At 42.5% G+C, this 14,183-nt stretch overlaps 1 protein-coding gene across 4 annotated transcripts in view; it reads right to left on the bottom strand.

Moving 5' to 3' along the window:
* Positions 1 to 14,183, bottom strand: part of LOC134205183 (sodium/hydrogen exchanger 9B2) — a 109,387-nt gene that overhangs the window by 24,546 nt on the left and 70,658 nt on the right. For 3 of the 4 annotated variants that reach the window (XM_062680198.1, XM_062680201.1, XM_062680199.1), the window contains exon 2: positions 3,245 to 3,506. In XM_062680198.1, the coding sequence (XP_062536182.1) occupies positions 3,245 to 3,506 (262 nt within the window). Of the gene's footprint in view, positions 1 to 3,244; positions 3,507 to 3,617; positions 4,326 to 14,183 lie in introns of those variants that run through there. The other variant, XM_062680200.1, reaches the window with a different exon arrangement.

The following is a 14,183-nucleotide window of genomic DNA, read 5'->3' as shown; positions in this document are numbered from 1 at the left end:
TACTAGTCGGGCAACGAGATTAAACACATGACCAGTGGTCTCTCGGAGACGAGAGTGGCGCATAAACCATTGCGTTAGCGGCTTTCTTACAGCAGGAAATATTAGACGGTTACAATCTCTCACCTATCAATCTGTGGAAGAGTCGTCAAATCATGCACCATGAAGTGGCTGAAGCCATACATAGACGAAGAGCGCAGTATACGCGTCGGTGGTCGGCTACGGAACGCCAAACTCTTCGATTACGTCAAGCATCCTATCGTACTCTCTGCCAAATATCTGCAGTCGACTCTGCTGGCTAATTTCTTTCACATAAAGCTACTGCTAGTCACACTACGCCAGAAGTTTTGGATTCTCGGCATTCTACCAAATCCTTTTTCCACCATGCATTGCCACACCTGCTTTCGCAGCATGTCCACACTAGTTCAGAAGAGCACAGCCGAACTTCCAGTCCCACTAGCTTTCCCCTTCTCTGTCTGTGGCGTCGAATACTGTGGACCGTTCTTATTGAAGGCAACTACACAATCGTGCTCCAACCAAGGATTACGCTGCGTCGTGTGTGAAATTTCACAAGTGCCTTGCTGGATAGGGACTTTGTCGTTTTAGGCGTTGCACAAGACTAGTTAGTGCTAATTAATTACTTCTCTCGATGTGTGATCTTGGTTGCTCTTTTGCAGTGCATCATTCGGACCCTAGTTAAAGGGTCGAAGAGCCAAGGTGGCCAACTTTTGAAGAATATGAATATAACATTTTCGTATATGCCCTATTCTTTTACAGGTTTAGGTAGATTCTTATACCCATTCTTCATTGGCAATACACTCCCCCCCCCCCCCTGGGACATTTCCGGCTCGCAGCACTTCCACAGTTATTAACTGCGAGGTTACTAAGTTACCATTTCTGCATTCGTATATCATGAGGCTAAAAGGATGATATTTTTATACCCATCCAATCCGAAAATTGTCTAGACCGGCAGCGGGAATCGAACCCAGTCACCCTCAGCATGGTCTTTCTTTGTAACTGTGCATCTTACCGCACGGCTAAGGAGGGCCCCTTAGATTCTTATATAGCATTGTTATAAAATCTAACAATCACCGGATGGGCGTATGAGTATAAATCACGATAATAATTTCTTGTTAAGGTGATTATAGAATGAAGCCCGGGGTGAATTTCAAATTCACCACACGTTTGCCTACATACATTTCCAAAAGCCCAAATCTGGCGTAATATTTTTCGTACAGTGCCGAAACTCAAATTATGATTGTTCAGCTTAACTAAGCAAACGATCTACCATTATTTTAGCCCCATACGCGTTATGGTTTTATCATCTCGTGCTCTTGAAAAAAATATTGGAAAAGCACGTGGTTTACAAAAAGGCCGATTTCTGGCTTTATTGTACTATCACCTTAAGAGAACAGAAACAAAAAGTTTTGAATAGAATTGTACTCTTATAGGCTGCACACCATGGCATGACCGCACGGATGTTCTGAATTTTCTGGATGACCTCCTGTGGTTACTTAAGTCCATAATAATGGGTCACGACAATTATTCCTTGCTTAAAGCATGACAACAGATAGTTTTGAGATGCGCTCTTCTATGATAAGTTCCATGAAATGATTGATTTACGTATCTGCCGAAGGACCAGATAGCGAAAATTATGTCTTACTCAAAGTACAATAATAAAAAATTGCCAAAAACTCTTTGAAAAATCAAAACGCAATAAATTTTTCAAAACGCGTAAAAAGGTTCAAAATGCAATAAATTATGCGGAAAATTGGACTTAAAATAAAAAAAAGGATAATTTTGAACCAGAAAGGCAAAACTGCAATATTTCATCGAGCAAACCCCTTGGATTTTTTTTTCTGAAATCCAGGTTATCCAAAAATTCTATAGAGTATATGGTCCACTAAGGACCACATTCGTAAACAAAGATTGTTTTGTCCATGCATCGGTACTGAAATGAAATCATTTCTGTCAATAATGCAGAACAACCCACAAACCAAGTATATAAAAATTAAAATTTGTAACTCAAAATAAAATGCATTGTTTAGGGATATTTTTTATCTATTAATTGTTTCTGCAATGTATGAAAATTGTATTTTACTGTCAAAAATGCTAGGCTCGAGGTGAAATTGAAAACACCCATAATAGATTTCGTTTAATCTTGTAGTAACGATTGGTGAACAAAATAGGCTAGATGACGACAGTATAATCGGCTCCCAATTTCAAGGCCAAATGCAGTTACGCCTGTTCGAAAAAAGTGCATAGAGTTGATTTCGAGATTGGTTTGGTCAACGAAACGCACTTCTCTAACCTTTGTCACAATTAGGATACCAATGCCTGGATGTTATGATGTTAACCAACTAACACAATCCTTTTGTCGTCACAGACAGGTTAAGTACAAATTTTCCAAGCAACGTTGCCAAAATCTTCGCTGTTCAGCTTGTGGGCCGGTTTCATTAGCAGGTGCTCGACAACGAAGCGGTGCTAATTAAAATTATTGATGAACACATCTTTCTCGGAAGCTTACAATACTAACTGAAGAACTTTGGACGATGTGCGAAACTGCGTTCGGATTTTTAGTGAACGCTCCAGGTCATTAAAATTTCATTCTCCAACAGGGAAAGGGGAAAAGTACCCCGGATATTGTTTCAACGAAACGGATATTCTTATCTTAGTTCTGATAGATATGCTAGATTTAATGATCTTTTTCATTCTAGAGAATTTATGTAGTTTGGATATTTTTTCTGTGTATTTCTCACCGTAGTTACATTAGCATTCAACGAGATTTATGAAGGCTCTATTATAGCATCAGCTTCATTATGGATTGCCTCTTTGTGAATGATTATAGTGGTTGATAAAAAAATTAAACTTAAGATCTACTTTCATTTCAACAATCATTATTTTTTAATGAACCCAACATTATTTCATCGCAAGAATCCAATGTAGGAGCCAGATCTTGAATGGCAAGGGCCTATCAAACTTCATGTTGCTATTCCTACAAGTAGATCTCACTAATCCAACTCATTTCGCATTTCTACACAAACACAAATATTTATTTGAAATGTAAATAATTTGAATCATGTGATAGAATTATATCTCGGACTATCACATAAGTTTCAAATTTGAGAGCTACCTATGTTTATAATTAAAGACCCATTCTACGATTTTAAATTTCATGTAAAAATCTGCAAAATACGTAAACGTAAAGCATCCGATCTCACCACAGTTGAATTGATTTTTTCGTTACTTTTGCGCGTGTTCACCATCCTGTTGTCCTTCCAATCCATTACCCATGCCGTGCAACGACGCGTTTATCTGCTGAGTCTCCTCTGGGTCGTGGCTCGCATGGGCAAGCTGTTGATGTTTATTCAAAGACATGGCCAGATCTATGGAAGGAATTGGCCGTTGCTGCTGCTGTCCGGCTGCCGAATACGAGAATTGTTCCACCGGGAAGGCTACTTCCGTTGAAGGCTGATGATTGGCGGGCTCGTCCACTGACGTGATGTAAACTGCGAGGAGAAGCAGAATATCGGTTTCAGTAAAGTGCAAATACGTGCAAACATCGTTCGGAGGCACAGAGCAATAAAAAACAATAGGCAATTGGAAAATGGGTAAACAACCTTTTCGATTCTTCATTTTTTCGAGGATTTAGGCACGTTGAACAGTGGCAAACAAACTTCGAAGTAAATGCCGACGATGAAGTAATATCTCGCTTTGCCGCGCTTGTAAGTAATGTGTACCAGTAGCCGGTTTGGAACCTTTATTTCACCGTCGCGAGATAACACTTTTGAGTTTCGAATTGTATGCACAGTAAACTCTCATATTGCTCGCAATATAAGTCAAGGACTTCTGTAAATATCACCGATCTTCGTATGTCGAAAAGTGGATGTTAATTGTATCTTCTCCTCAGATAAGTAGCTTCAATGTTGTGCTACCCCAATAAGAAGCGGAATGTCACTGGTAACCATCGCAAACGATCGTAAAGGAGTCCCCTTTATAGCTTCGGTAGTAAACGTAATGTGTTAATTGATACGCTTTGTTGCTTCAATGAATGAATATTAAAAAGAAAACTACTACCGCACTATTGCAAACATCGGGCATAGCTCATATTATGAAAACTGTTGAATACTATAAGGACAAATTCTAGTTGGGCCACTTCCAGCTGCATCGCCGCTGATTAAACCTTCCAGCAGAAGGAATACTACACTAAATATTCTCTGCTAGCAGCTACAACTACACTCGTGAACACAAGAATCGAATCACATGATTTCCAGATCGCACCGGCACGGTTCTATTGAGTTCAGAGCCACGAGTAGACTGTCAATATTGACGCTATCAATTAATTTACTTCTCATAGCTGTTTATCAGAAGCAGATTGCAACGTCTGCCACCAAAAAGTCCAGCTGTACGTCGCATATCAGGCCAATATTTGCTGGAATTTTTATTCATATGAGACTGTAATGTCGGTCGTGTGCAGTTGTTGGTAGTCTTGTAATCGAATGGCATCTATGGAATACGCCACGCAGAGAAATATAATTAGTTATATTTTTTCATCTTTATTTGGGGTAACAAATCTTGAATAGAACCATGCAGTTCTATTCACTTAACAAATAAACTGTTACGTCATTTGTGAACACTGAACATTGTGAAATTGATAGTCAATTAAGAAGTCGAGGCATAACGAGCAAATCGGGCGAATTGGACATCATAAGATATATCTACTTATACATATACGTAAAAAAGTTGAGCAGGAAAATTGTAATTTAAAAAATCAAAACACATAGGGGAGGGACGGTCATATGCGCCCCTAAGTAAATCTTCGAATTTAACGATGATAATGTTCGAAATTAAGTACTTCCAATAAGTTAACCACTAATTTAACTTATCATCTATAATTCGGAATAAAAATTTGGACGAAAAACCAATTATATTCCGAGAAAACGATTTTATTTATGAAGTGTTGCATTTTCGAGCAAATTCAAACCATGCGGGTTGAAACGCGCCGCCCCGAAGCTAAAACGCGCCAGTCTAAAAATGTAAACAAACAGCAGTGAACTGACAGAAGAATCAAGTATCAATTTATGAAAAGTCCTATTCTTGTTTCCACTGCAATGAAAGCTTATGAAACGTTAATTCATTTTTTTTGCTAAATTTACGTGTAACTAGTTGATGTGTGAATACAAGATATGTTTATTCTCTAACTTATTTGGTGGGCGCATGTAATCTTGTGCATTACGGAGCCAAATCACGATTTTCTGTTCACGGTACATGTATCACGCTTCCAAGAAATTCCTGGAGTAAGATCTTAAGGTCTACATGAGTAACCAACGATCTATCGGACTGCTTCGAATGTGATATATGCCCTTTGTGATACGTAGAATAGAATGTGTTCACATCATAGGATAGTCCAAGAAATCACTGGATCAAGGCCATAAGGTCTATAGGAGCATCAAATCATCGACCGGACTGTTTTAAACATGGTACATGTTCTTTATGACACATAGAATAGAATGCGTACCCAGCTTAGGTTCTAGGTCGTCCAAGATATCCATGAAATAGGCCTTTGGGTCTACACGCGGAACCAAAGATTTCTAAGATTGTTTCAAATGTGGAACTTGCCCTTTGTGATGCAAAGAATATAATGTGATCACAGTATGAGTTCTTGGGCATCCAAGAAATTCCTGGAATAGGCCTTTAGGTGTACATGCGGAACCAAAGATTACTTGGATTGGTTCGAAAATGGCACCTGCCTTTTGTGATGCATAGAATATAATGTGCTCACAGTATGGGTTCTTGGCCATCCAAGAAATCCCTGGAATCAGGCCTTTCGATCAACATGTGTAACCATAGATCAATTGGATTGATTCAAATATGCTACCTGTCCTTTGTGATGCATAGAAAAGACCGCGTTCCAAGTAAGGTTCTTAGTCGTCCAAGAAATTCCTGGAATAAGCCCTTAAATCTACATGCATAACTATAGCTGAAATAGATTTTTCCAAAACTGGCACATGACCTTTATGATACTTAGAATAGAATGCGTTCTCAGCATAGGTTTTTGGTTGACCAAGAAATCCCTGGAATAAGGCCTTAAATCTACATGCATAACCAAAGGTTACTTGGATTGTTTCAAATATGAAGCATGCCCTTTGTGATGCATAGAATAGAATGTGTCCAAAGTATGAATTCTTGGTTGTCCAAAAAATCCCTGGAATAAGGCGTTTAGATCTACATAAGTAACCATAGAGCAATTGGATTATTTCAAATATGATGCATGCTCTGTGCCCAAGCACCACAAAGGGCAATTCTCTTTTGTTTTGTAGTAGATCTTAAGGCCTTGCTCTAGGTATGTCTTGGATAACCGACAACCTATGCCGTAGATACATCATATTCTATAATTTAAAATGGGCATGTACCACATTTAAAATCGATCGATTTATCTTCGGTTACTCGTGCAGACCTGTGTGCCAATCTCAAGGGATTTCTTGGATGATCAAGAACCTCTGCCGCTGACTTATTCTATTCTACACATCCAAAAGAGCATGTACCACATTTAAAACAGTCCGATACATCTTTTGTGTCGCGTGTAGATCTTAAGGCAGGAATTTCTCCAGGAACTCCAGGAACTCCAGGAATTTCTCGAATGACCCAGAATCTCTTACGATGGCTCATTCTATTCTAATCATCCAAATGGACATGTGCCATAATTTAAACAGTCCGACTGAACTTTAGTTACGCTTGTAGATATGAGGACCTAACTCCAGGGATTTCTTGGATGACCGAGAACCTCTGCCGTTGACTTTTTATATTCTTCACATTCAAAAGGTCACGTACCATATTTAAAACAGTCCAATTGATCTTCAGTTACGCGTGTAGATCTGAGGACCTATCACCAGGGATTTCATGGATGACCGAAAACCTCTGCCGTTGACTTATTCTATTCTACACATACAAAAGGGCAGGTACCACATTTGGGGGCAGCAGGGACTTTGTCCAAGGGCTTGACGACCCCTCCCCATCGCCACTGCGAGTTAGACCGGGACCATCGTCCCTAACCCCTAATCCCAAGGCGTCAAGCGACCCGTGCCGAGGGGATGCAAGGCCAGGTTGGTGAAATAATAAGCTAGGCCTTTAACGGAGCCTGTGGGGTACCTCGGTACCCTCCACAGTAATTGTCCCTTACCGCGTCATGCTGGGCTCTGGCGTGGTGGACCTCTTTTCCCGAGCAACTCGTGGGACCAAAATGGAAAACCAAGTCAATTCTTCAATTAGTGGTAGTAGTGTAGGCGACAACCCCTTCGCAAGAGGTGGGTTGTTCAGGTCTCCGCCTGGGAGGCCAGAGGCAATAGTCGGCAGCTCAGTGCGCAGCGCCAGCGTGGGTCACTCAACCTTCCTCTCAGCTAGAAAAACGCCGGTAGGGGTTATTGACGGCCCATGGCTTGTCGAGGCGATGAACCGCAAACGCGATGGGCTTTCGGCCTTCGAGGTGGCGACGGAACAGCTGGACGCCATCATCGACTTTGCGTCATCGAAGCATAATATCAGCAAGGACCTCAAGAGGCTTGCAGAAACTTCAAAAGTCAATGCTGGACGCCAAGCTGGAGAGGGCGACCGAGACGGCCAAGTGTAAACCCGTGAAATCGGTGGAGTCGAGGTCTACCCAGACTGAGGCCCAAGGATTCGCGGACTCGGGCAAGGTCGAATCGACCGAAGACGTGCCAGCGAAGACGGTGGTGCCAAAGTCTACCCAGACTGAGGCTCAAGTATTTGCGGGTACGTCGGGGGTGACCGCTCCAACGGAGCAGACACAAAAACGGGGAGACAGTCTCCAGGGGATGAGCTCCCTGGGGGCCGCTCCAAAACGCGGAGGGTTACTACCCCGAACAAGGGTAGTGGGTCTGGGAAGCTGAACCCCGGTCAGGTACCTCCAAAACCGGGGGAGGAAGGACCTGGAAAGGTCCGTCCACTCAGGAAAGACGGTGGTAAGGGGTTACGGCAGGCTGAAAGTTCTCAGCCGCACCAGCCCAGGGAAATAGAGGGACATGACGCCTCCTGGACCCTGGTCAAGAACAAGAGGAAACCGAAGACGTCAAGGGCCGAAAAGAAGGCCCAGGCGAATGAGGGTAGCAAGAAGTCTAGGGTAGGCGCCAATCGCTCCAGTGGCGATGCCCTAGTCATCACGGCGGACGAGGCTAAGTACTCGGATGTTTTGAAGGCGATGAGGAGTGACGTCATGCTCGGTGAACTCGGCGCCGACGTACGTCGAATAAGACGTACCCGGATGGGCGAGATGATACTCGAGCTGAAGCGGGGCGTCTCGCAAAAGGGCGCCGCCTACAAGAAGTTGGCGGAGGAGGTCCTAGGCGAGACGGTCAAGGCGTGGGTACTCACGACGGAGATGAATCCAGGGTTAAAGACCTGGACGAGATCACTGAAGTCGAAGAGCTCGTCACGGCACTGCGGCGACAGTGTGAAGTGGAGACGCCCACCGCAGCCGTTCGGCTACGGAAAGGTCCGGCAGGGACGCAGGTAGCATTGGTTCGACTATCTGCAGCGGACGCCTCCAAGGTAGTCAAGTTAGGGAGCGTCAAGGTGGGATGGTCGGTATGCCCTGTGCGCATATACGAGCAACCCGAAGTTTGCTTCAAGTGCCTGGAACCGGGGCACAAGCAATGGGACTGCAAAGGCCCTGACAGAAGCAATCTCTGCCGACGCTACGGATTGGAGGGACATAAGGCATAGAGTTTCCATCCCGGGACAAAAATCCCGGGATTTAGGTAAATTCGGGATTTCCCGATTCCCGGGATATTATTTTTGAAATCCCGAAAATCCCGGGATACCCGGGACAAAAAAATACTGTTTCATTTCCGGTTCGTAAACAGTGTAATATTTCTTCTCACAAAAGTTATTTGCTTTGAACGAGAAAACCCAACTTGATAACTTGGTGATAAATAAAAATCATATTTTCATACCTTCCATCAGACATGATTTTTTTTCGTTTATTTGGTAGGCTCAGGCATGTATACGGAGTCAAGGTTCATTGTGATGCACAATCGATCTCATCATATTATTTAATAAGTAAGAGAGGAACAGACTTGAAAATATCGGAGATATAGTTAATAGAACACCTTCACAAAACATATTATATCCCCCTACACACTAGCTGATATTTGCCTTGCTAATCTTTTCGCGCCGCCCAACATTGAGTCAGTATTCCTGAGCTTCTTGCTTCCAAAACAATTCTTGATCCAATTCATGTCCTTCCAATCGACGTTCCTGCAACAAACTTTCCAGCACATGCGCAAGTACAAGTGGTCCGACCCCAATGCTCTGCATATTTTTTTAGTGTATCGCTTCGATCAAAATCAACTCTAGTCAACAGGCTGCAATCAATTTGTCCAATTCTCGGCTTTTGTCAAAATTGTATACCAACTTTAATCGCGTAATCTATTAACCCATTATCGTTAAATTATCGAGTTAACTTACGTTAAATTATCGAACTCCGATAATAATTGAGTTGATTAATCTTTATTGCAGCAAACGATTACGTTGAACACAATTAACTTTATCGGCGATAACGATAAATTAATGATCAACATCAAGATTAGGAAGCGATCTGTTCAAGATTAGGAAGAGCTACAGCTACAAAAGTATCGATTAGTAGCCTGCCATGGGTTGGAGGATACTGTGTATTTCTCTAGTTTTCTTTGTAAGGGGGTTCCCATATATCCAATATGTTATGGGCCCACTACGATTCTACTGCGCATCTTTCCCCTTCCAAGAAAAACGTGAATATTATTTGCTTCTTGAAATCGTTTTTTTTTCTCGAAAGGATCGATTCAAATTAGAATTGAATTGAGTTCCAATTAGAAATCTGTATTATCTGACCTTTTTAAAATATGAACCCCTGAACATTGAATAAAATCGTTTCTAAATCAAAAAATAAGTTTTCTAAGGAAAATCCCGGGATCCCGGGATTTTCCGGGATATATGAACAAGTTCATCCCGAATCCCGGGACAACGAAAATGGCCGGGAAATAGAAACTCTAATAAGGCACAATGCTGCACGAACCCTTCCAATTGTTTGATTTGTTCCAGAAAAGCTGTGAACAGCAAGCACCCCATGGGGGGTTCGATGTGCCCGGCGTTTAAGTGTGCTGCAAAATCACAGTGCAGGTAACGCAGCTGGCTTGCTCGGTCTCGCCCGAGTGTTTGGTGTGCGCAGGTTTAGAGGAAACGGCGGAACACGTGTTGTTCGTGTGTTCACGTTTTCGCGCAATGCATGACCACATGCTTGCCGCATGTGGTCTGGACACTACCCCGGACAACCTAGTTCGGAGGATGTGTAAAAATGAAGTTGGCTGGAACACCGTTTTATCGGCTATCGTCCAAATCGTCTCGGAGCTACACAGAAGTTGGCGCGTAGACTCAAGGATGGCTAGTTCAGGCGCAAATAAGAGGTGGTCCAAGGGATTGGAATCGGCTTCATGGGTCATACCGGTGGTCATGCCCTGTGGTCGAACTCGATCCTTTAATCGAACAAGTGGCCACGCGAAGAACAACATGGTATCGTCGCTTTCGCGGCGTCGGTCAACCGGGCGGGTTCCGAACCCGAGGACGGAAAGGGGTCCTCGTCAAGGCTGGGGTAGGCGTAGGCACAGCGTCGGCAAGTCTCTCTGTGTGTTGGCGAATAGACCCTATCGCAGAGGGGTCAATTTGGGGTGCATGCGGCATCATCATTCTTGATACCAGTCGTGCAGAGGGAAGCAGGCGCGAAGTCGACCCTTCCCACCTTCCGAGGACACAGGGCGTGGTAAGGCCACCTGGAAAGCCGGCAATGCACTGGCACGATACCATGGTGTTCTTCTAAAAAAGCGAGTCACGATGTTCGGTGCTGCAAGGACACGCAGCTAACCTCGAGGGTGCGATGTGCACTGGCCCCCCTTTGAAGCATTACTTTCTGGTTGTACCGAAGGGACTATGGGCTTGGCTGCAATGGAAACGGTTTAGCGGGTCGGGGATGTAGTCCTGCCTCCCTCGTTTGCTGTTCGAGGTGGTCCCTAACCCCGCACTTCCTGGACAACCCAGGGCCAGGATGCCTGTTGAGTAGATTCCCCCTCCATTGCTCAGGAAGAAAAAAAAAGACATCACCTCAATTCATCGAACTGAGTCGATCGATATTTAATCGATCGGTTTCTGTGCCTTCTATAAAAAGTTCGTTTCTTGAGCGATCATATTGCCTTTAGGTATACTTAGTATACGAGAAAGGCAAAAATATTCTTACTATCGATGAGTTTCAAATTGTTGTTTAATGTGAAATGTTGCCCCTTTTGTTTTCCTTAGGGCCTTCTTCATGCTCGCTTAACTCTTGAACGGTGCTTACTCATACGCTTAAACCTGGTTTAAGGTCTAAGTGGAGGTGAAGGCCTTTAGTAAGACAGAGACAGAGGCGCTCAGAAAAGACTTCGTGAAGGGCGCTAAAAATGTACGACTTTGCCTGCTAGTCAAAGTTGTTAGTATAGCTAATTCTTATTACAAACATTTAGACTCTAGATGACGTACTGAAAATTGCGTTAAATCCTACGCATTTTCGTTAAAAATGGGTAACCTATGCTCTTCGTATTCTGTTGAACATTTACAACAAAACACTGAAGGCGTTTTCTAAGGAGGATATTCAATACGTACATATTTGTCGAATCTGAATGGGGCTACATAAATAGTAGGCGTCTATATATACACACCCGTTTCAAATCACTCAGAGACTGAGTGAAATTGTATTGTCGTCTCTTTTCCCACGGAAAAGTTACTCAATTTTCGTAAAAAGTGGAACTACTCAAAATTTGAGTAGTTCCACTTTTTACGAAAATTGAGTAAGATTTCCGTGAGAAAAAAAGAGACGGCAATACAATTTCACTCAGTCTCTGAGTGATTTGAAACGGGCTTGTAGGTAACAACATTTAAAAACAGTCCCTATGATTTTTTTCTGCGGCGCAGCCGAAATTTTGAATAATTTGAAGTGTGATATTAGTTTAAATTAGCTTAGGAATTCCGTTAAATTTTGTTAAAAGCTAGTTCTTGATGACGAAATTTATGTAGATTAACGAAGCGAAACGAAATCAAGAAATCTGATTCCGCTTTGCTCAAATTCCGCGGAATTTCGTTTCGAACCACCTGAAACGAAATTTTTCGAAATACCACATATACTTAGACACCACTCTACTGCGGATAACTTTAGTTTTTATTATTTCAGTTTTGCTGCGTCGCAGAATGCGTGAAATAATGAAAATGACAGTTGTGCGATGCTTTCATATTGAGTGGTGTGCCTTTGAAAACGCGAGTGCATTTTGTTTTGGATTCTGTGATGCTTGTCCTTGAAGGCTCGTCGCCCGAAAATATGGGAAGACGAGAAAATGCCTGCTAGCTGCAGCCTCATTTTCTCTCTCTTCAAGGAAGGACACAGACTGTAGTGCGCCAATTATCGAGGTATAACCCTCTTCAATTCGGCGTACAAAATTATGTCCCGTATTCAGTTCAACAGATTGAGACCGCTTGAAGAGTCCTTCGTCGGCGAATACCAAGCAGGTTTTCGTGAGGGCCGATCAACAACGGATCAAATGTTTACCCTGAGACAAATCCTTGATAAATTCCGGGAGTACAACTTGTAGACACATCATCTGTTTATTGATTTCAAGGCGGCGTACGATTCAGTGAAACGGAATGAATTATGGTAAATTATGCTTGAACATGGTTTTCCGGCGAAACTGATACGGCTGATTTGTATAACGTTGGGCGGATCGAAATCAAGTGTAAAGGTTACGGATAAAATATCGACGTCATTTGTTACCTTAGATGGATTAAAGCAGGGTGATGCACTCTCGAATCTACTGTTCAATATAGCGCTCGATGGAGCGATTAGGAGAGCTGGTGTGCAAAGAAGCGGTACCATTATCACAAGATCGCATATGCTCCGTGGATTTGCGGACGATATCGATATTATCGGGATTGATGGCCGTGCCGTGGAATAGGCTTTTGTGCCTTTTAAGAGGGAGACAGCAAGGATTGGACTCACGATCCATACCAGCAAAATGAAGTACATGGTCGCTGGCAATCAACGTGGGTTCATTAGTGGTGGTGGTGGTAGCGAAATGGTGCTGGATGGTGAAAAATTGAAAGTGATAGAAGAATTTGTGTATCTTGGGACATTAGTGACGTGCGATAATGATGTTAACCTACCTTTCTCAGACGGAGTGCAGCTTCTTTCAATAAACTCCGTCGCAAAAATGATATCATCCGAATTTGAATCCAATAGAGGAAAAATCTCTGTGCTATAACAATGTGTTTTTTTTTCGTTACTTCTCGGTGAGGACTGCCTATTGGGTTTAGTTTTTCTTCGCACTTGTATACAGATTTGATCAACATTCTCATGGCTTGTAATAATTCCAAACCGTTTTTTAATCACTTTTATCGTTATCTGGGCCCTCCTTAGCCGTGTGGTAAGACGCGCGGCTACAAAGCAAGACCATGCTGAGGGTGGCTGGGTTCGATTCCCGGTGTCGGTTTAGGCAATTTTCGGATTGAAAATTGTCTCGACTTCCCTGGGCATAAAAGTATCATCGTGTTAGCCTCATGATATACGAATGCAAAAATGGTAACCTGGCTTAGAAACCTCGCAGTTAATAACTGTGGAAGTGCTTAATGAACACTAAGCTGCGAGGTGGCTCTGTCCCAGTGTGCGGATGTAATGCCAATAAGAAGAAGAAGAAGAAGAAGAATCGTTATCTATTGAGAGCGATTTCTGCAAACCCTGGTCAGGACAGACAAATACGTATGGCTCAAGTTGGAACCCAGTAGACACATTCATTATTCTGTTTATTATGAACCGTGTATTCTTTAATCCAAAAGGAAACAACTAAAACCTGATCACACAAACGCAATGAAGTAAATATAAAACAATATTATTTTGACTTAATTATAATTGAATAAAACTTAAAATTTTAATCTTCTATATAATAAAAATGAAATGGTCTGTGTTCGTATCCGCATAACTCGAAAACGGCTGGATGGATTTTTTTCATTCCTTCAGCAGATATGTTCGTTATCGTTTTCGACGGGTTTATATGATATTTCCTCATGTGAAAATTACGAGTAGTGTTGAATCAATTGTGAAAAACTAAAATTAAGATTCGTAT

The sequence above is a fragment of the Armigeres subalbatus genome, chromosome 1, assembly GCF_024139115.2.
Source record: "Armigeres subalbatus isolate Guangzhou_Male chromosome 1, GZ_Asu_2, whole genome shotgun sequence".
Taxonomy (NCBI): domain Eukaryota; kingdom Metazoa; phylum Arthropoda; class Insecta; order Diptera; family Culicidae; genus Armigeres; species Armigeres subalbatus.
Note: the sequence above shows the minus strand (reverse complement) of the source record. Positions and strands in the feature narration are given on the sequence as shown.